The sequence below is a fragment of the Oncorhynchus masou genome, chromosome 10, assembly GCF_036934945.1.
Source record: "Oncorhynchus masou masou isolate Uvic2021 chromosome 10, UVic_Omas_1.1, whole genome shotgun sequence".
Taxonomy (NCBI): Eukaryota; Metazoa; Chordata; class Actinopteri; order Salmoniformes; family Salmonidae; genus Oncorhynchus; species Oncorhynchus masou.
In genome coordinates, this window is record NC_088221.1 from 25,966,120 (window position 1) to 25,988,397 (window position 22,278).

The window sequence follows — 22,278 nt, forward strand, 5'->3', positions numbered from 1 at the left end:
ACTCACAAAATTAAATCAAAAACAAGATCACAGTGTATAAATCAGAGCCACATCCCGCCAAGTTACTTTACACCTTTGCCTGAATCTGGTGAATGTTCCTCTCTCTCCCCCGCACACTCTCTCATGCTCCCCGGGCTCTGCTCTTACATCTGGGGGACATCTGCTAAAAGTACATTCTCTCTCCAGCCTGTATGTCTGTCTGAAAACCCTCTCTGCTCACTACTCTGCTCTCTGCTCTCTCATTCTGTCCCTGCATACACACTCCAGGCTGAAGCCTTCCCCACGACTCTGACATCTATGCCACAGTTAGCAGATGAAAGGGGAACAGAGAGAAACGGATGAGGCAGAGAAGGTCAGTGGGCAGATCTGAGTGCCTCCGGTGCGCTGAGGATGAGTAGTAATTAGTCAACCGTGTCCATTTGAGTAAAGATTTGGGAAGGCTTTGAGTGTGACTCCTCTCCCCCTCTCTCCCTGGAGGGGACGATTTTTAACACAACACACTCTGTTTTTTTGCTGGAGGAGGAGGAGCTTGAGCATCAGATGGTTGTTATTCAACAGCGATAATGTTGAGCCAAGGTGAGGAGATACTGAATAATTGTTTTTCAAAGAAAACCTGTCCTATACCCTACACTCAGCCTCAGAGATGAAGGATGAAGGCCCCATGCCATCTAATCACTGTCTCTTGACCCAGTCCCCTAGATTAAGGCAAAGTTCTGTTTCTACATGGTCTACTCACAACACAATATCAACAATGGAGATTAAAACAAATCATGAGAGATTTTAGATTCCATACATACATTTGGGGCAGCCATACAGAACAGGCCCTTGTCAATTTGAAAACGTCAGCCTCCAAATAGTACAATCTACAACATGATGTCATTTTTACACAGCTGCATAAGCAGGTGATTTGGGCTAAATCGACACTGTAACAAATTGCCGTAGGCGGAGATAGAATCTCATTAACATACTGTATTTTGAGGCGTGTCCCATTGGTGAGAATGCTATATCTCACAGAATACAGTACCCTATCATATTTTTTGTCTAAAAACTTGCGTAAAAACTAGATAAACAAGAACATACACACTGTGTACAAAGCATTAGGAACACCTGCTCTTTCCATGACATAGACTGACCAGGTGAATCCAGTTGAAAGCTATGATCCCTTCTCAATGTCACTTGTTAAATCTACTTCAATCAGTGTAGATGAAGGCGAGCCAATTGAGACATGGATTGTGTAGGTGTTCCATTCAGAGGGTGAATGGGTACGACAAAAGATTTAAGTGCCTTTGAACGGAGTATGGTAGTAAGTGTCAGGTGCACCGGTTTGTGTGTGTCAAGAACGGCAATGTGGCTTGTTTTTTCACCCTCAACAGTTTCCCATGTGTATCAAGAATGGTCCACCACCCAAAGGACATCCAGCCAACTTGGCACAACAGTGGGAAGCATTGGAGTCAACATGGGCCAGCATCCCTGTGGAACGCTTTTGACACCTTGTAGAGTCCATGCCCCGCCGAATGGAGTCTGTTCCTAGGGCAAAAGGGGCTGCAACTCCATATTAATGTTTTGTACACTCAATGTATATGTTTTATTGTCACATATACACTGTAGATTCTAGAAATACAGCATGTTTCTGTAGGCAGGTGTTCCAGTAATATGCTGTAAACTGGTATTTTAGTAAAGGTCCTGTAAATCGACAGGCTTCTGTGCTGCCAGTATGTTACAGTATGAAGGACATGTTTGACAGTTTAGATGATGCTGAAGCCAATCAGTAATGTCTGTAGAATCTTTCCCCTGCTCAGCTGAGTAACTTTACGCACCCTGTTAGCAGCAACACAAACACACACACCAACAGTGCAGTGGATACATGGACAACATGGTGCTTTAGATGGCAACAGAGCACATACACTGTACACAACAGGTCAATGATATGCAACACAAGTTGTTGTGTCGTCAGTTTTCTGCAGACACCGAGCTGTTTTTGAAAAAGCAAGGATGCATCTCTAAAAGAGACAAAGGCAGTCTACCATGATTACAAATGAGCTGGATCCAGACTAACAGCCGAAATATACAGTAAAAGTACCTCGCTAATACCCCACATTACTTACTTTCATTATCGCTGCTGTCTTCGGTAAGGTTGGGTTGGTTTGGTCACAGTTGAGTCTGGCCTCCAATCCACATCCAATCCAGTCTGGCTAAGACCATGATGTAGCAACACCGTATTTACAATGTCCGTCATGAAATACATAGTCCACAGCACAGCAAACAGATGATACTCGAAGAAAGATCAGCATTTACAGGCACGCACTTATAGTCCACAACAGACTTTCTCATCATCAGGACATTGACAACACTAATAATAAGAACATCATCGGCATTGTAAAAACCCAAAGCAACGTGAAAATAAGTAGAAACTTTGCAAATGGTATTACTAATACCTGTTCCTCAAGCTACTGCACTGCAACCCCATAGCGTATCATTCAGGAATACACCCCCCTACCAACACATAACCCTTTAATTCCACCCTGATTTTAGTTCCAATCCTATATCAAGGGTTCAACAGTAAAAATTAATGCAAGCTGTCCCAGATGATAACGAAATAACTACATAGGCTACATACCATTAAATTAAACATTGTTTTCCATCACTTGGGATAAATGCTAATGAAAAACAGTGCTATTATATTTCCATTATTTTCTTTAGTTTTTCAACTATTGAAAGGTCATGAGTATTTTCCCTTTTTTTAAAGGACTACAGGTTTGATCTACCCATCAACATACAGTAGGTTAGTTTAACTAGATAATACATCTCTGAGCCAATTGATCTTGACATTAGCATTACAGTCACGGTCTTGTGTTGACTTCCCTATAGACTGTGGGTGCATCTCCCCTAGCCTTGGGCGGTATACCGGGGGAATTGTGAAATTCAGACGGTATGATTTTGAATACCATAAATATATAAATGCTACGCCACTGCTTATAACTATATGTTAAATAAGTCAATCCCCTCCTGGATCCTGCCCAAATTTGTAAAAAAATAAGAATTGTTTAAATGTTTTGTTGGTGTTGTTTTTTGGTTTTGAAAATAAATAGCCCCCCTTGTGTGCAATGCCGGTAATAACTTGTACCCCGGTATGGTACAGGAATGGTAGGAAGGTTTGAAAATCTGGATACCGCCCAAACCTAATCTCCCCCATACTTAATGACCACAGGTTAATGGTTTCCCCTATAGAAATGACTAAACCGATCACATAACCACATATCTCTCTGGTCTCCCCTGTCCCCCAGTCAGTCAGTGGTCCCTCCCTCAGCACGCCCCATAGTGCTGACTGTGGTGTAACTAAACTTGGACATGGACACCCCCAAAGCCATTGCGTCCTCCTCTCCATCCCGCAGCCCTTGGCGTCGGCAGGGAGGGCGACAGCAGCAGGCAAAGGTGGCAAGCAGAGACTTGCGGAAGCGAGTGTTCATGAAGCAGTAGATGATGGGGTTAACGCAGGCCGAGGTGTAGGACAGTAGGTGGATGAAGGAGATGGGGGCACCAGAGAGGGCACGGCGGGCAGAGGCTGGGTGGAAAGCCTTCCAGGTGTTGGCGCAGTATAGTGGCATCCAGCACAGGAAGAACAGAGCCACGATCACCACCAGCATCCGGATCACACGCTTCTTGGCTAGGAGCTTGGCCTCTGAGGAGTTGCTGCGGGCATGCTCCACTTTGGATGTGCTCGCAGTAGATGATGTCAGAGTGGACATCTCCATGGAGTGTGGACGCTTGGAGACCTGGACGTAGCAACCATCGCCATCGTCGCTGCCGCAAGACACGGTGCCGGTCAGGCCATTCTTTAGACCTGTGAAGGGGCGAGCAAAGAAGAGGTTAAGTCGAGGTTCAAAACTGTGGTGAGGGGTCAGATCAATTACGTTCCGTAACTAATCATTTCAGAAGTTCACAAAAGTCTATGATCCATTTAACACCCCATACATCTGAATTGAGGCAAAACGAGCCACACTCACGCACACGCACACGCACACACACACACACACACACACACACACACACACACACACACACACACACACACACACACACACACACACACACACACACACACACACATCCCCTGCTTATCTCTACTTTCCACCTGTACCAGGTTTCTTCTCTTCCGTGTCTGATAAGTGGCACAATTAAAGATCCCAGTGGAAATTGTTTCTTTGAATCATGCCTCTTAAAAACAGTCGCTCACCTTAATTGACACGGCGATGAATCATCAAAAAACCTGCGTCATCTTACATCTGAGGGCTAATGTGCCTTCGCATTCTCTCTTTCTCTATATCACAACTCCCCTTGTCCCTCACTCTCTCATATTGGACCGACAGATGGTGAAGACGAGGCATACTGCCATCAGCCAGTTTCATCCCAGCTATTTCACTTAGGTTAAACATGCTTAAATGGAACATCATTTCCTTTTTATGCACCTTTCCCTCTATGCGTATTCTGACCTTGAACAGGTACGAGATTAGCATACTATTCACCCACTAGTTCAAAGAAGTTAAGGTGTGGCAGAGGTGCGTCTATAGATACGCCATATTTTGACCTTGACTTAATTCCCTATTAATTCCACCACCTTTGCCCACAGTGAAAATATGAATAAGGTCAAGCAACCTGTTGGTTCCAAGTGGAACAACATCTATTTTTTTATTCTTTTATGATAAAAATAACACCGTTCTCCATGCACTGTAATTTACAAATTGATAGTAGCTATTGATAAGAGCGAGGTAAATGAGTAAGCCATTTGGATAAGGGGATTGTAAATATAAATTGCAATTGTTTTAATCTATTTTATCTTATGATCGCTGGAGACAAATGTGAAACCAGCTACATGGCAGCAGACTGAAGCATATCAACATATCACCTTTTCCACAGTGAAGTTTATGAAATGCTGGCCTTATAACTTGCAGATATGAAATGTGGAAACCCAAGCTATAGGCTTCTGTAGTCATGTGCAAATGCCAGTATAGTGCCAACCTACCGAGTTGATTTATGATTTCTAGAATATTTTAATTATATTATATAATTATATTCCCAGACTTTTCACTGTATTTTTTACATTTTGTATTATGTATTACGTTAAATATTAGCCACTATCGGTAGCCACCATCATTTATACCAACATACATTAATAACTGTCACTTTAGTGTTAGTTTCCTTACATTTTGCATCATCCCATTACATTGTTAGTTTACCTTTCTTTCCTCACATTTGTGTGGTTGTTCCTGAAGATTTCTAACAAAGGTTTACAAGTTGTGCAATAATTTGGAACATGTAACCTTTTTGAATCCTTTTGGAACGTAGACCACACGTAGCAGTTTAAACCCTGGAGCCTGGTATATGGTTCCCTATGACTGAGCAGTTGTCATCACAGTTCTATGGTTAGTGAGGATTATTAAGGTAGATATATAGGAATACTGGTCAACCCCTATTGTACACTTTAATCACTTTACAATATTTAATGGAAAGAAACAATTAAATATAGCTACTTTCAGGATATATATTATGTTCATCAACATATTTTGTGTGTAAAAGCTCTCTAAACATTTTTTTTAAATTCATAAATACTTTCCTAACGCTAAATAATATACAAGATCAGAGTATCTACCAATTGGTACTGAAAAGGAGACAAATGTGCATGTTTAGATGGTTTCTTTCATTGATCCCTATTCTGAACCCGTTTTCTCAATATATATTCTAGTTTGTCTTCTAGAAAATTCTAACGTGAGAATTCAAGTTAATGGAACACCATATTTAAAGGAATGGCTTTAGATACAGTAAATGTACTGAAAACTCTATTGAATGAAAACTCCTTGAGAAAATCAGTTGGACAGAAAGTGAGAGTTTTCAGCAGTTGAATTAAATTAATTCAGCGCGTGCCATGGAGCCCCACCTGCAAAGCCTGTTAGGCACCTGCATATAGTAAGTCTGAATACAAACTTCTAAGAAGTGCTTAAATCAAAACGTGTAAAAAAGGATTTGATTTTGTAAATCTGAATTGAGCCCTTTCATACTGACTAAAGAGTATTTTGCTCACACCTGCAACACATTACCATGATTGTACTGCTAATAAAATGTTTATTTTGTGTGACCATAATTAGGATTATCATGCTGATAAATCAGAGAGAGAGAGAGAGAGAGAGAGAGGGTGCACTCAAATCCAAGATAATCTGGATCATAATTAAAACATCTGGGAAGCTCTAATGGGCAGAAACTAGAAGATACACAATATGTTCAGTACTAAAATTCTAACATTTGTTGTTCATGCCAATTCCGCATTCTAATGTCTTCTCACTTACCCAGCTGCTGAAAGAAGTGAATACATGTGTGTATAATTAAATAGCAGTAATGAAGGACTCACTGGGGGATGATGTCTTCTGACCCAGCTCAAACTGGATTCCCCGGTACAGCTCTCTGGAGATAAGTCCATAGGCTACGATCATCACCACACCCGGAACAACAAAGAGCGTAAGCAGCAACATCATATTCCTGGGACACACACAGGAACTGGGATTAACAAGTCAGTTGTACCTTACCCCTCTAATGATTAAGGTTAGGACTTTTGGAGGATAAGCTGATCCTAGATCTGTGCCTGAGGACAGCTTCCACAAGGAGTACTGATATTTTATTTTTTATTTAACCTTTATTTAACTAGGCAAGTCAGTAAAGAACAAATTATTATTTTCAATGACGGCCTACCCGGCCAAACCCTAACCTGGACAATGCTGGGCCAATTGTGCACTGCCCCATGGGACACCCAATCACAGCCAGGTTGTGATACAGCTTGGAATCTAACCAGGGTCGGTAGTGATGCCTCTAGCAGTAAGATGCAATGCCATAGACCACTGTGCCACTCGGGAGCCCATGATAGATGCATAAAAGAAGAGGGCTTGCTCACGGGAGACTTCCAAAAAGAGGTTAGGTAGAGGAAGTTCTTGAATATCTATGCTGGGATACAACCGGTGGAGACATGACATAATGGTTACTACCAATGTTTCCTCTAAGCTGTGCGAGTGTGCGGGCTTGCAGCTCCCCTTGGACTGCCATGCAGAAGAAACATCAGCCCGTGCTGAGAAGCACGAGATTGAACTCCACTCATCTTTCTAGTTTTCCACTTTAGTTAAGACTGTCAATGTTTCCCTCTACTGTGGGAATTGTCAATATTAGCCACTTTCAATGCAACATACCAAAACAAAACGCAATTTGCAAGACTTAGTATGCAAATCTATCTATGCAAGAGATTTTATTGTAGGGAGAATGCACCAGAGTAGTATTCTATTGCATTGACAGGCACAACTCAGCCCGTACTCTACAGACCGGTGCAGTATAACCAATCAGAGCTGCAGTACCCCTATTTGCAAATAGACCATTGCTATATATGGTCTGTGCCATTCACTTTGAACTGGACTGTGTTTACAGCATGAGTGGTCATGAGTAGATGCACTTGTTGTGAGATCAAAGCGAGAGCTGCATGTAGCCATGTGTGCACATTTGTTCATATTCTTTGCTAGTAAGGGAGTTATGAGCCGAGTTATAGCTAATTTCTAGTCAGCAATGGGGAGTAGTTGCTTCCTACAAGAGCACAATACGTATCCATTTCTAGCCATCTTTGAACAGCCAGGTAAAAGGTGCAGGGTTATATTTTGAGGCAGGCTTGAATAAACTAAGTAGCCAATAGACAGAGGGTAGCATAATTTGTCTGATTCTCTGTAATAAATGTATGGGAATAATAATGAGCTTTATTTTGTAAAGGGGTTTCTTGCATCAAACAACACATTTTCATCATGACTAAACAGGTATTTGTCAAGCCCTACATATCTTTTCATAAAGTTTCATGGAATGTAGGCCAACCACACATTGGCTGCTGGTGTAGGCTGAATTATAGAACAGCTGTTTCCATAAGTGTTGTGGGATGCATTTTCACCATTGTTTTTGATGGTAGGCCATTCTGATAGGCCTACATTGTTATCAAATAGCCACAGTAGCCTACTTCGCCACTGTTATTGGTAACTTAAAGTAGGTACAGCCTCAGTGTTCACAATAAACGCATGCCAGAAGTTGCACAGAATGTTCACAATGTTCGAGTTTATGCTCAGTAGATCTGAAATTTGCTCAGTGCTGAAAAAAAATACAAGGAATATTGGTTACTACTCTAACACTATAGAAGACACCCCGATGTTGTTTCTTATACTATCCATTCCAACCAGTTGTCATCATGAAGGACAGAATATCTGGAAAGAGGAACTCAAAATACATTCGTAAGCGTAATGTCTTGATTGTGAATATTCTATATATTATAGTCTCTTCTCCAGAGGACACGTGGGAATAAAATAACTCACAGGTTACAACAGATAAAGTATTTTGTCTTGTATTAGTTCTCCTTATAAGAACAGCCAAGAATCACATCGACATAATAGCTCCTTCTCCTTGACTCTGACACAAGCAGGTGGCTTCTGGGAATAATTAAGTGCTTCACGCTAAAAGCCTTAAACGGGTACAATCAATACTAGTGACTAAATACAATTTCAGAATAGAAGTAATAGTGCCAAAACCAAGGCTACGTCTTCATAGAAACATTGATCTGGTGAATTGAGAATGGGAATTGTTAGAATTTAACTACCGCTCTGGGGAAAGTCACATGAATGATAGCCTTAATAGCTCATTGAAAAAATGTTGGGTTTTCCTTTGAAGAGTTACCACGGCCATTATAATTATATTCCTCAATCATAAGAGAGCCGGTAGCAGTTTAGAATAATTTGATTTGCATGCATTTTCCGTTGCAATAATTATTCTTATATTTGGTTCGTAGTGTTCTAGACTTTGTAACTCACAATTAAACCCTGAGTGGAAGAAAAGGTAAAGAGGACGCTTTGTACATTTGATTCATCTCAATAGTGGTTTCAAATGGATGTCTGACAACCGAGAGGTTGGAGAGGAACCCCAGAGAGCCCTGTGAATGACAGCACTGGATGTTAACACACAGTGGAAGACAGAACACACTTAACAAGTTAACATTTACATGTACGGTTGATTTAGGTCAGAGTTCCTCAGAGAGCGGGGATGAGGGATGAAGGATGAGGAGATGAGGAATGAAGGGTTGAGAGAGACAGACGGACGGACAAACAGATGGAGAAGGGATGAGGAGGCAATAGAAAGAGTGCCATGAAGAAGAGGGAGAAGAAGAATTAGAGGGTTAGAGAGATCGTAAGATGTGAAAGAGAGTAAGGGGTTGAGAGGTTAGCGAGGCCGAGAGCGGAGTTAGTACTGGTGGAGATACTGCATAAACCGTGAGACACTAGGCTACCCCTGAGCCTGCTTTGGAGGGAAAGACCCAAACAAAACAAAACTGTTGAGGTGTGTTTCTCTCTTAATGCTCTCTTACTGACTATAACAATGGCAGTCGGTGCCATTTAAGATGAGGGAGGATGTTCATTTTTTTAATGAGCATGGCCTTATTTCTATTACAGCATATTGGATGACTGTTATTCACATTCCATTCACCTAGTTCAATGTAACATCATTGATACTCAACTTTCCCATATACCCATCATGAGGTTACTAGAACCTAGCCTAGGAATGAAAGTTTACAGCATAGGTGCACACATGTCGAGAGAAAGATTTGAGGTGACAGACATTGACAGACAGTACTGACAGTGCTATACTGCCTTGCACACTCTTGCCTGCATATAGCTGATCTAGGCTGTAATAATTAGTCCAACAGTTGCAAATGATCATTTCTATTGAAAAAAATTCAGGTATGTTTATCCCCGTTTCGTTACGTTTGCTTTCATTTAAGAAACATTTTTCAACAGAATCTACGGAATGAATACACCCCTGATCAAACGCAAATAGTTCACTTTCATAGCCACAGAAACAGCCTGTTGTATTCCTTCTCGCATCTACGTGGTCTCCTCCTCTCACCTTTCCCTTTGCCTGTGGACATCAATTTACAAAACATCGGCTGTCTGTGACCAGGCAAAAAAAAAACTTTCCAAAATCAAACCTTCATATCATAACCGCTACAGACAGCCTACATTGTTGTCACCACATTGGCTAAAATAACATAGCTAATAGAACTAATGCATTAGTAAACCCGCTACAATCATGCAGTACAGTGTAGACCGTAAGTAGTTTAACAGTTACACGGAGGGCAATAATTTAGTCAAACCAAAAGCTTACCTGGAAGAGTTCCAGTGTGGAATAGTCATAGCCAGCTTGCTAACATAGCATCCATCTGGATGAGCTGGGTGTTTGAGTTGGCAAAACCGGCTAGCTGCATTTGCTAGCTAAGTAAGTGAAAGTGAATAAAAGGACAAAAAAGGTGACTAACCCCATTCTGTACAAAGGCTGCAATGAAAACTAATGGGACTGTAGCGACTGTGTTAACATCGAAATCTGGGGTGTGAACTACGTTTCTATTCAAGCATTGATTGATATGGTAATGTATCAATAGTATTGGAGAAAAGTTGAAAAAACTGACCCCTCCAACGCTGTACATTAAATTGTGACGTGTCATGACGTAATGTACAGCACGCATAAAGCAACTCATTCTGTGTCTTACAGCCTCACTCCACCAGGTGTAGTGCTTCTCTCACTGTTTAAAAATAAGAAAGGGACGGGGTAAGGAGCAGCGACAGCCGCTATTTACTTCTGAAGGTAACTTTAGCACCGCCCTAAAAAACAGACTCATATTCGACACAAACCTTCAAATAGGTATGTAATCTCTTTATAGTGTTTTATTTACATTTTAGAGGTGATAATGTGATAAGTTGGACAGATTGGGTGAAAAAAAGCTGTTTCCCCACCCAAAATATCTCTCCCTTTCACTATCACGCAATAGAGTTCGCTTCCTCACCCACCGTTTTTAAAAAGACCCGACGGAGCTCATTGCCTTCTTGAATCATGCAGAGATGGGCATCATGAAGGCCTCGTCATTGATTTTGTTGGAAAGGGGAGATATTGTGCTTTACAATGGTCTTGATATTACAGTTGATCTGGAAGAATTATGTTTTTTGGGCTTTAAAAAAAATAAGGTCAATTATACAGACCAGCGCAATGTACGTGAGTTAGTTAACAATAGTTCTCTCTCTCGCTCCTCATTCATTTTTGAATACATTAATTTGTTCAAAACTGTTCAACTATTGTCTTTCTCTCCCTTTGAGTCTACTACTTACCACAGTTTATGCACTGCAGTGCTAGCTAGCTGTAGCGTATGCTTTCATTACTAGATTCATTATATGATCCTTTGATTGGGTGGACAACATGTCAGTTCATGCTGCAAGAGGTCTGATAGGTTGGAGGATGACCTCCGGAAATTGGCAGAATTACTTTGTAAGTCTATGGAATGGGGTGAGAACCATGAGCCTCTTAGATTTTGTATTGAAGTCAATGTACCAAGAGGAGGACGGAAGCTAGCTGTCCTCTGGTTACACCATGGTGCTACCCTACAGAGTGCTGCTGAGGCTAACGTAGACCTTCATTGCAAAACAGTGTGATTTAATCAATTATTTGGTGACGTGAATACTTTTTTGTATAGTTTTATGTAAAAAGCATAACTTTTTAAATGCTTCACTATTTTTATTTTTATGAAATTCACTGCGGAGGATAGTCCTCCCCTTCCTCCACTGAGGAGCCTCCACTGGACTATAGTTGTTCTTTTCTGTAGACTGGAAAGCCTCAAGTGTCTTTTTCTCACAGGACTCCACTCCACCAATAATGGGTTATGGCAGTAGGCTACCAATATAAAATAATAATGAGAGAGCAGCAGTACGTCTTGTACTGTACACAGGCTGTGTCTAATACCTCCTCCAGAGGAGCCCTACAGTCATCCACAATGCACCTGGTGACCTGGGATGCACTTCTACTACAATGACAAATGAATGGCTTCTCTGGTGGGAAATGGTCAGCTGGAGATCAAGTTTAAATTATTTTGCTGTTGAGAGCATTTTAGTGATCGTTTTATATTCTACTGTGTATACAAACACAATATTTCTGTATCATCAATTCATAAGTGTAGGAAGATGTTCCTTTCTTTGTAAATACAGTTCCACCCAAACCCCATAAAATGAAGTATTAGGAAAACAGTAGTAAGCAAAAAGTAAGATGAGTATGAGTATGTACCCATCCACACACACCCACACTCCCCACCCAAACACACCCACACACACACACACAGACACTCACCAGGTCTGCTCCACCTCCCTGTGGGGCCAGATATGGCGACACATGCGTGCGATGGTGATGTTGTCCTTCAGGGTGACATGGACCAGGTGGCTGAACACCGGGTAGGGACTCATGATCATGAAGGACAGCAGCCAGGTGGCAGTAATCACCCGGTAGGCATGGGAACGGGTCTGCCACGCCCGTGACTTTAGCGGGTTGCAGATGGCGCTGTAGCGCTCAATTGCTATGGCAACCAGGCTGAAGGTGGAGATACTCACGGAAACACCTGTTGGAAAATAAAGACAAATAAACAAGATAAAACTAAATTTAAGAGTTTAGATTATATACAGTTGAAGTCGGATGTTTACATACACCTTAGCCAAATACTTTTAAACTCAGTTTTTCACAATTCCTGACATTTAATCCTAGTAAAAATTCCCTGTTTTAGGTCAGTTAGGATGACCACTTTATTTTAAGAATGTGAAACGTCAGAATAATAGTAGAGAGGGATTTATTTCAGCTTTTATTTCTTTTATCACATTCCCAGTGGGTCAGAAGTTCACATACACTCAATTAGCATTTGGTAGAATGGCCTTTAAATTGATTAACTTGGGTCAAATGTATCGGGAAGCCTTCCACAAGCTTCCCACAATAAATTGGGTGAATTTCGGGCCCATTCCTCCTGGCAGAGCTGGTGTAAATGAGTCAGGTTTGTATGCCTCCTTGCTCGCACATTATATATTTGATTGAGGTCAGGGCTTTGTGATGACCGCTCCAATACCTTGACTTTGTTGTCATTAATCCATTTCACCACGACTTTGGAAGTATGCTTGGGGTAATTGTCCAATTGGAAGACCCATTTTCAACCAAGCTTTAACTTCCTGACTGATGTCTTGAGACGTTGCTTAACAATATCCACATAATTTTACTTCCCTCATGATGCTATCTATTTTGTGAAGTTCCCCAGTGTCTCCTACAGCAAAGTAACCCCACAAGATGATGCTGCCACCCCCGTGCTTCACGGTTGGGATGGTGTTCTTCAGCTTGCAAGCCTCCCCCTTTTTCCTCCAAACATAGCGATGGTCATTATGGTCAAACCGTTCTATTTTTGTTTCATCAGACTAGAGGACATTTCTCCAAAAGTATGATCTTTGTCCCCATGTGCAGTTGCAAACCGTAGTCTGGCTTTTTTATGGCGGTTTTGGAGCAGTGGCTTCTTCCTTGCTGAACAGCCTTTCAGGTTCTGTCGATATAAGACTCGTTTTACTTTGGATATAGATAGTTTGTACTTGTTTCCTCCAGCATCTTCACAAGGTCCTTTACTGTTGTTCTGGGATTGATTTGCTGTCATGCCCTGACCTTCGATATCTCTGTTTTCTATATATTTTGGTTAGGTCAGGGTGTGACTAGGGTGGGTACTCTAAGTTTTGTATGTCTAGGTTTTTTTGTGTCTATGGGTTTTGAATGTCTAGGGGTTATGTATGTCTATGTTGGCCTGATATGGTTCCCAATCAGAGACAGCTGTTTATCGTTGTCTCTGATAGGGGATCATATTTCCGGCAGGCCTTTTTCCCACTTTCTGGTGTGGGATCTTGACTATGTGTAGTTGCCTGTCAGCACTCTATTGTATAGCTTCACGTTTAGTTTCTTATTTTGTCAGTTTGTTTGGTGTTCATTATTTTAATAAAGAGAATGTACGCATACAACACTGCGCCTTGGTCTCCTTCATATGACGAACGTGACAGAAGATCCCACCAAAAATGGACCAAGCAGCATGTTCAGGAGGAATGGAAATAGGAGGAGATTCTGGAGGGAAAACGTCCCTGGACGCAGGCCGGGGAGTATCGCCGACCTAAGGAGGAGATAAGAGGCAGCAAAAGCGGAACGGTGACGATACGAGGAGATAGCTCAACGGAGCAAGCATGAGAGGCAACCCCAAGAAAATTTAGGGGGGAGAGCAGTCGGCGGATCCGAGGAGCAAACCAGAGCAAGTCAAGGAGTCGGATGAGGAGCTCGACGCAAGATTCCGGGGAGAGGAGCTTTGAGAGCGCTGCAGAGCGGGCGTGCTGAGGTGCATGTCATCAGCCCGGTGTCGCCTGTACCGGTCCCACGCATCAGGTCTCCAGTGCGCATTCATAGCCCAGTGCGTCCTGTGCTAGCTTCCCGCACTTGCCGGGCTGGAGTGAGCATCCAGTCAGGAAGGGTGGTGCCTCCACTCCGCACTCGCCCTGAGGTGCGTGTTATCAGCCCGGTGCCACCTGTACCGGTCCCACGCATCAGGTCTCCCTTGCGCCGCCACAGTCCAGTATGTCCTGTGCCTCCTCTCCGCACTCGCCCTGAGGTGCGTGTCATCAGCCCGGTGACACCTATACCGGTCCCACGCATCAGGTCTCCATTGCGCCTCCACAGTCCAGTATGTCCTGTGCCTCCTCTCCGCACTCGCCCTGAGGTGCGTGTCATCTGCCCGGTGCCACCTGTACCGGTCCCAAGCATCAGACCTCCAGTGCGCCTCCACAGTCCAGAGCTTCCGGCGACAGTTTCCAGTCCAGAGCTTCCGGCGACAGTTCCCAGTCCAGAGCTTCCGGCGACAGTTTCCAGTCCAGAGCTTCCGGCGACAGTTCCCAGTCCAGAGCTTTCGGCGACAGATTCCAGTCCAGAGCTTCCAACGACGGTCCACAATCCGGAACCTCCAACAACGGTCCCCAGTCCGGAACCTCTAACGTCGGTCCACAGTCCGGAACCTCCTGCGATGGTCCACAGTCCGGGGCCTCCAGCGACGGTCCCTAGTTCGGGACCTCCAGCGGTGGTCCCCAGTCTTGGGTCTCCATCGATAGTCCCCAGTCTGGGACCTCCATCGACAAGCTGCAGTCCAGAGTCTTCAACGAAGAGCTGCAGTCCAGATACTCCAGTTGTGGTTCCCAGTTCTGAGCCTCCGGCGATGTTCCACGGTCTGGTTCCTCCGACAACGATCCACGGTCTGGTTCCACAGAAGCGAAGGGATCAGTGTAGGGAGCGGGGACTGCATCCAGTACCGGAGCCGCCACCGAGGGTAGATGCCCACCTGGACCCTCCCCTATAGGTTCAGGTTTGTGGCCGGGAGTCCGCACTTTGGGGGGGGGGGTACTGTCACGCCCTGACCTTAGATATCTCTGTTTTCTATATATTTTGGTTAGGTCAGGGTGTGACTGGGTGGGTACTCTAGGTTTTTGTACGTCTAGGGTTTTGAATGTCTAGGGGTTATGTATGTCTATGTTGGCCTGATATGGTTCCCAATCAGAGACAGCTGTTTATCGTTGTCTCTGATTGGGGATCATATTTCAGGCAGGCCTTTTTCCCACTTTCTGGTGTGGGATCTTGACTATGTGTAGTTGCCTGTCAGCACTCTATTGTATAGTTTCACGTTTCATTTGCTATTTTGTTAGTTTGTTCGGTGATCATTCTTTTAATAAAGAAAATGTACACATACGACGCTGCACATTGGTCTCCTTCATACGACGAACGTGACATTTGCACTTTTCGCACCAAAGTACGTTCATCTCTAGGAGACAGAATGCGTCTCCTTCCTGAGCGGTATGACGGCTGCGTGGTCCCATGGTGTTTATACTTGCATACTATTGTTTGTATAGATGAATGTGGTACCTTCAGGCATTTGGAAATTGCTCCCAAGGATGAACCAGAGGAGGTCTACAATTATTTTTCTGAGATCTTCCCTGACTTCTTTTGACTTTCCCATGATGTCAAGCAAAGAAGCACTGAGTTTGAAGGTAGGCCTTGAAATACATCCACAGGTACACCTCCAATTGATTTAAATTATGTCAATTAGCCTATCAGAAGCTTCTAAAGCCATGTCATCATTTTCTGGAATTTTCCAAGCTGTTTCAAGGCACAGTCAACTTAGGGTATGTAAACTTCTGACCCACTGGAATTGTGATACAGTGAATTATAAGTGAAATAATCTGTCTGTAAACAATTGTTGGAATAATTACTTTGTGTCAAGTCCTAACTGACTTGCCTAAACTAAAGTTCACTAACAAGAAATTTGTGGAGTGGTGGAAAAATGAGTTTTAATAACTCCAACCTAAGTGTATGTAAACTTCCGACTTCAGCTGTATGTAAGTGTATGTATGTACAGTTCAAGTCGGAAGTTTACATGCACTTCGGTTGGAGCCATTTAAACTCATATTTCAATCACTCCACAAATTTCTTGTTAATAAACTATAGCTCTCGCAAGTCGGTTAGGACATCTACTTTGTGGATGACACAAGTCATTTTTTCAGCAATTGTTTAAGTCGTAAAGTTCAAACTTTTCAAACCATCAGGGATCAGATTAAATGTGACCCTAACTGCAGCTTGTGAAACAGAGATCAGTATGCACAGTGGACTTCTAAATTAAGATGTGTTTTTAAGGTTGTATGGATGTGTTTGTAAAACATGATTGGGAGATTTGGCTAGATAGAGTGGGTCAGAAAGTTAGACAGATATCCATCCTGTCTGTATCACTCTTGTTGTTCTCTCTCCATACCTCCATCACTCTCTCTTCCCATACCTCCTCTCTCTATATATATCTCTCTCTCTCTCTCTCTCTCTCTCTCTCTCTCTCTCTCTCTCTCAATAACCCAATATTTTCTCCAGCCTCGATATCTCCCACACGCACCCTCAACATTTCCAGTCCCCCATTCTTACCCATGAGGTAAGCCACTATCTTGCACATGGTGGGCCCGAAGATGAAGTCCTCCAGGAGGTTGGGTATGAGGGTGAAGGGCATGCAGAAGATGGCCATCATCAGGTCGCTGACCGCCAGGGACAGCAGGAAGGAGTTGGTGACCGTCCTCATGCGCTTGTTGACCGTCAGGACCACAATGATTAGCAGGTTGCCAAACACACTGAGGAGGAAGATTACAGAGTAGAGCAGGATACGCAGCGAGTCCACCTCTGGAGGGAGGAGGAGATGGAGGAGAGAGGAGGATAAAAAAGAGAGAGATAGAGAGGGGTATAAAAGAGGGGGGAGCATGAGAGAGAGGGGTTGACAAACAGAGGTGGAGATAAAATAACATGTTAGATTCAAAACCTGATTGAAGCAATAAAATCCCACCATTCACAATCCAACACAGTATTTGTGTTGTGTTCTTCAGCCACAGGTGGTTAGATACATCTTTATAGAAGCCCATCGAGCGAGAAAGTGAGTGAGGACAGGAGCCCTGGTCCAGTTTAACAGATTAATCAGCACTGTTGAACATACAGCTCAATACAATCACCCTGTTTCACTGTGTTTCTATTGATTTCTACATCTAACTGGCTTCTGGGTGTACCATAGTGGTGGGAGGGTGTGTGTGTGTGTGTGTGTGTGTGTGTGTGTGTGTGTGTGTGTGTGTGTGTGTGTGTGTGTGTGTGTGTGTGTGTGTGTGTGTGTGTGTGTGTGTGTGTGTGGAAGGAAGGAAGGAAGGAAGGAAGGAAGGAAGGAAGGAAGGAAGGAAGGTAAATGAAAAAGAGAAATAATTCCAGTCCTTATTGACTACCTTAAAGGTACTTCTTCTGGTCTGGAAAGCAACTTCTACTTTTTCTCCATGGGACACCATTCACTTACAGACCATGGCCTAATGCACGCAATGAATTACACAATTACATTTCCAAAGGGGTCGGATAGTGAAAGTAATTGTGAAGAGAAGAATGTTTCCCATAATGATTAATTAAAAGGGATAAGAAATGTTAATTGGAGAGAAGTGCTGATAGTGTACAGTAAAACACTATTTGAATGTCACAGAGTATGTTATCATGTATGTCTCTGACACAAACTCACTGTGGGCCAGATCAGATCTAGGTCAGCACAACTCAAATATTAATGGGAATATAACATACTTACATACAGTGCCTTGCGAAAGTATTCGGCCCCCTTGAACTTTGCGACCTTTTGCCACATTTCAGGCTTCAAACATAAAGATATAAAACTGTATTTTTTGTGAAGAATCAACAACAAGTGGGACACAATCATAATCAAAATTATTCAGCCCCTTTACTTTCAGTGCAGCAAACTCTCTCCAGAAGTTCAGTGAGGATCTCTGAATGATCCATGTTGACCTAAATGACTAATGATGATAAATATAATCCACCTGTGTGTAATCAAGTCTCCGTATAAATGCACCTGCACTGTGATAGTCTCAGAGGTCCGTTAAAAGCGCAGAGAGCATCATGAAGAACAAGGAACACACCAGGCAGGTACGAGATACTGTTGTGAAGAAGTTTAAAGCCGGATTTGGATACAAAAAGATTTCCCAAGCTTTAAACATCCCAAGGAGCACTGTGCAAGCGATAATATTGAAATGGAAGGAGTATCAGACCACTGCAAATCTACCAAGACCTGGCCGTCCCTATAAACTTTCAGCTCATACAAGGAGAAGACTGATCAGAGATGCAGCCAAGAGGCCCATGATCACTCTGGATGAACTGCAGAGATCTACAGCTGAGGTGGGAGACTCTTTCCATAGGACAACAATCAGTCGTATATTGCACAAATCTGGCCTTTATGGAAGAGTGGCAAGAAGAAAGCCATTTCTTAAAGATATCCATAAAAAGTGTAGATTAAAGTTTGCCACAAGCCACCTGGGAGACACACCAAACATGTGGAAGAAGGTGCTCTGGTCAGATGAAACCAAAATTGAACTTTTTGGCAACAATGCAAAACTTTATGTTTTGCGTAAAAGCAACACAGCTCATCACAATGAACACACCATCCCCACTGTCAAACATGGTGGTGGCAGCATCATGGTTTGGGCCTGCTTTTCTTCAGCAGGGACAGGGAAGATGGTTAAAATAGATGGGAAGATGGATGGAGCCAAATACAGGACCATTCTGGAAGAAAACCTGATGGAGCCTGCAAAAGACCTGAGACTGGGACGGAGATTTGTCTTCCAACAAGACAATGATCCAAAACATAAAGCAAAATCTACAATGGAATGGTTCAAAAATAAACATATCCAGGTGTTAGAATGGCCAAGTCAAAGTCCAGACCTGAATCCAATCGAGAATCTGTGGAAAGAACTGAAAACTGCTGTTCACAAATGCTCTCCATCCAACCTCACTGAGCTTGAGCTGTTTTGCAAGGAGGAATGGGAAAAAATGTCAGTCTCTCAATGTGCAAAACTGATAGAGACAGACCCCAAGCGACTTACAGCTGTAATCGCAGCAAAAGGTAGCGCTACAAAGTATTAAATTAAGGGGGCTGAATAATTTTGCACGCCCAATTTTTCAGTTTTTGATTTGTTAAAAAAGTTTGAAATATCCAATAAATGTCGTTCCACTTCATGATTGTGTCCCACTTGTTGTTGATTCTTCACAAAAAATACAGTTTTATATCTTTATGTTTGAAGCCTGAAATGTGGCAAAAGGTTGCAAAGTTCATGGGGGCCAAATACTTTCGCAAGGCACTGTATCTATGTAGAGTTTATGCAACCTCCTTTTTCAAACAAATGTCCTACCTACTGTATCAATGCTTTCTCTACCTTTCTGTTCCACTCAGACATACTCCCCACTGGGCACACACTGGTTGAATCAACGTTGTTTCCACATCATTTTAATGAAATTAAGTTGAACCAATGTGGAATAGATGTTGAATTGACGTCATTGCCCAGTGAGTATCTCCCTCCCCTCCACTGACTCTGGCAAAGAGTCCATGTTCTCTCCTCTTAGTATTTGGGTGGTCAAATTATAGGAGAGTCAGCATGAGCTCTGAAGATTAGGATCCCCAGTGGGTTGTATCCTGTTAGTGCCCCATCTTCCTCTGTATAAAAAACCTCCAGTCCGTTCCACCATGTTGCTTTCACCTGCAAAATTATCAGACCAGTGTAGGGGAGTCAATGAGGGAGGGAATAGATCAAAGCTGAAGGTGCAACTGTTTGAAATGAAATGTAGCTCAGGTTTAGAAGAGAAAGAGAGAAAGAGAAAGAGAAAGAGGTGTTTGGTTAGTCAGGTTTTAGAAGATGCAGCGACAGCAGCCCCAGGGTATTTTGGGCTCCAATGGGTCATATCCTGTTGAAGTCCCGTCTCTCTGCCTGTCACTCAAATCTCAGCCTGCCACCCCACCCGTCCCCCGCTGACACATAGACCATCTAAGCACGCTCCAAGGCAGCCATGACCAAGGGATAAGAGCCGCTCTGTATGTTCAACTACAAACACTCACCCTCCGGGCCTGGCAGCCTCAGGCCTGCGTGTTTATTCATGTGTGTGTGGGTGGGTGTGTGCATGTTTGTGTAAACGTGGCTTGTGTGTGTTTGTTGGTTGTGGTGCTAGTGAGCTGACGCACTGGTATTGCAGATAGGGTTTGGATTTACTCTTATGCAAGACTGCACCCCAATCAACAAACTGTCTCTGCTGCTCACTCTGATTGTCTTTCACACATACAGTACACTCTAGCTCTCATTCTCTGCATGCTATTATATCACAGGTCTTTCCTCTCCTTCTTTATTGCTCTCTCTCTCTCGCTCTCTCTCTCTCTCTCTCTCTTTCTCTCTCTCTGCATGCTGGGAGTGATTGGTGCATGCTGGGAATTGTTTGAGTGAAGGAGTGCGTGTGTTGTGGAGTGTTAGATATTCACAACTTTCTTTCGGTTTGCTATTTCTTGGTGGCATTTTTTGGTTTTCTTCTGTGCATGATTAAGGTTATTATTTTTGTTGTGGTAGAATTAAGTATTTTGTTTTTCGTATTGAAATTACCCTGATTTTGGCGGGGATGGGAGCCCGAAAGGGGATGCCGTCCCTGTCACTTCGGCACGGTTTTAGGTGTGTTACTGAAGCTGCTGTCACGGTGGAGGAGTTTCTGGTCGCCGTAGGAGAGAAGGTTGGCTATGAGAATATTGTTTATGCATCCCGGATGTATAAAGCTGTGGTGGTATTTCTTAAAGAAGAGTGTCTGGTTGATCGTATGGTTGAGCATGGCGTACTTCTTAAAGGAATGTTTATTCAAGTTACGCCGCTTTTTTCTCCGTCAACAAGGGTAACGATTTCAAATGTACCACCGTTTATTCCAAATAAACTATTGGAGCGCGAGTTATTGCGCTTTGGGAAGCTCGCCAGTTCAATTACGGTTGTCCCGTTGGGTTGCAAACACCCGGCGTTGTAACAGGTAATGTCATTTCGGCAACAGGTGTTTATGTTTTTGGACTCACCGGAGCAGACTTTAGAGTTATCGTTTAAAATCAAGTATGACAATAGAATGTATATGGTTTATGCTAGTACGGGTAGTCAACGGTGTTTTGAGTGTGGGGATGTTGGTCATAAGCGACATGCTTGCCCGAAAAGGGAGAAAGCAGAGGGAGGGGCGCAGGTGGTCATCGTAACGCCTGGGCCCGCTGATGTAGGGAGAGGTAGAGTGAAGGGTGCCTTGATTAGGTATTATTTCGCTTCCCTCAAGGATATGGATCCTCCTAGTGCTTTTTTTTAACCTAGGACAGTTGACATTTCAATGTAAACAGATGGTCTGCCTTCGTCTCCCTGATGGGAAGGTGACCACGAATGATATTGAAATGCATCAACATGCTGTGGATTTCTACTCCTCCCTTTATAAGGCGGAGGATTGTGACTCTCTGTGTACTGAACAGTTGTTACATGGTCTTCCGCAATTGGGACCTGAGCGGAGAGTCGCATTAGACGCTGACATTACACAGCAGGTGCTGTCCACAGCAGTTATGCAGCTCTCAACAGGCCGAGCCCCTGGCATCGATGGTTTACCATCTGAGTTTTATAAGCACTTTTGGGGGTCTATTGGGGAGTATTTTTATGAAGTGCTGTGTGAATCTTTTCATGAGGGTTCTCTTCCTGTATCCTGTCAACGTGCGGTGCTTTCACTGTTGCCAAAAAAAGGGGGATTTGGCTCTCATAAAAAATTGGAGACCTGTTGCTTTGCTGTGCGCAGAATACAAAATTGTTTCTAAATGTCTCTCAAACAGGTTGAAAGAGTATCTGGGATTGTTGGTCCACAAGGACCAGTCCTACTGTGTACCTGATCGCTCTATTGTTGACAACTTGTTTCTGATAAGAGATATTTTAGACATTTGTAAACTGTCTGATGTAAATGTGGGTTTACTGT

At 43.1% G+C, this 22,278-nt stretch overlaps 1 protein-coding gene across 1 annotated transcript in view; it reads right to left on the reverse strand.

Annotated features, from left to right (window-relative positions):
* Positions 1–932: 932 nt before the first annotated feature.
* LOC135547412 (cholecystokinin receptor-like) overlaps positions 933–22,278 on the reverse strand; it is a 55,080-nt gene continuing 33,734 nt past the window's right edge. Inside the window, exons 2-5 of the mRNA XM_064976416.1 lie at positions 16,885–17,133; positions 12,223–12,487; positions 6,401–6,528; positions 933–3,841 (exon numbers count right to left, since the gene is read on the reverse strand). Of these exons, the coding sequence (XP_064832488.1) occupies positions 3,285–3,841; positions 6,401–6,528; positions 12,223–12,487; positions 16,885–17,133 (1,199 nt within the window). The 3' untranslated portion in view covers positions 933–3,284. The remainder of the gene's footprint in view (positions 3,842–6,400; positions 6,529–12,222; positions 12,488–16,884; positions 17,134–22,278) is intronic.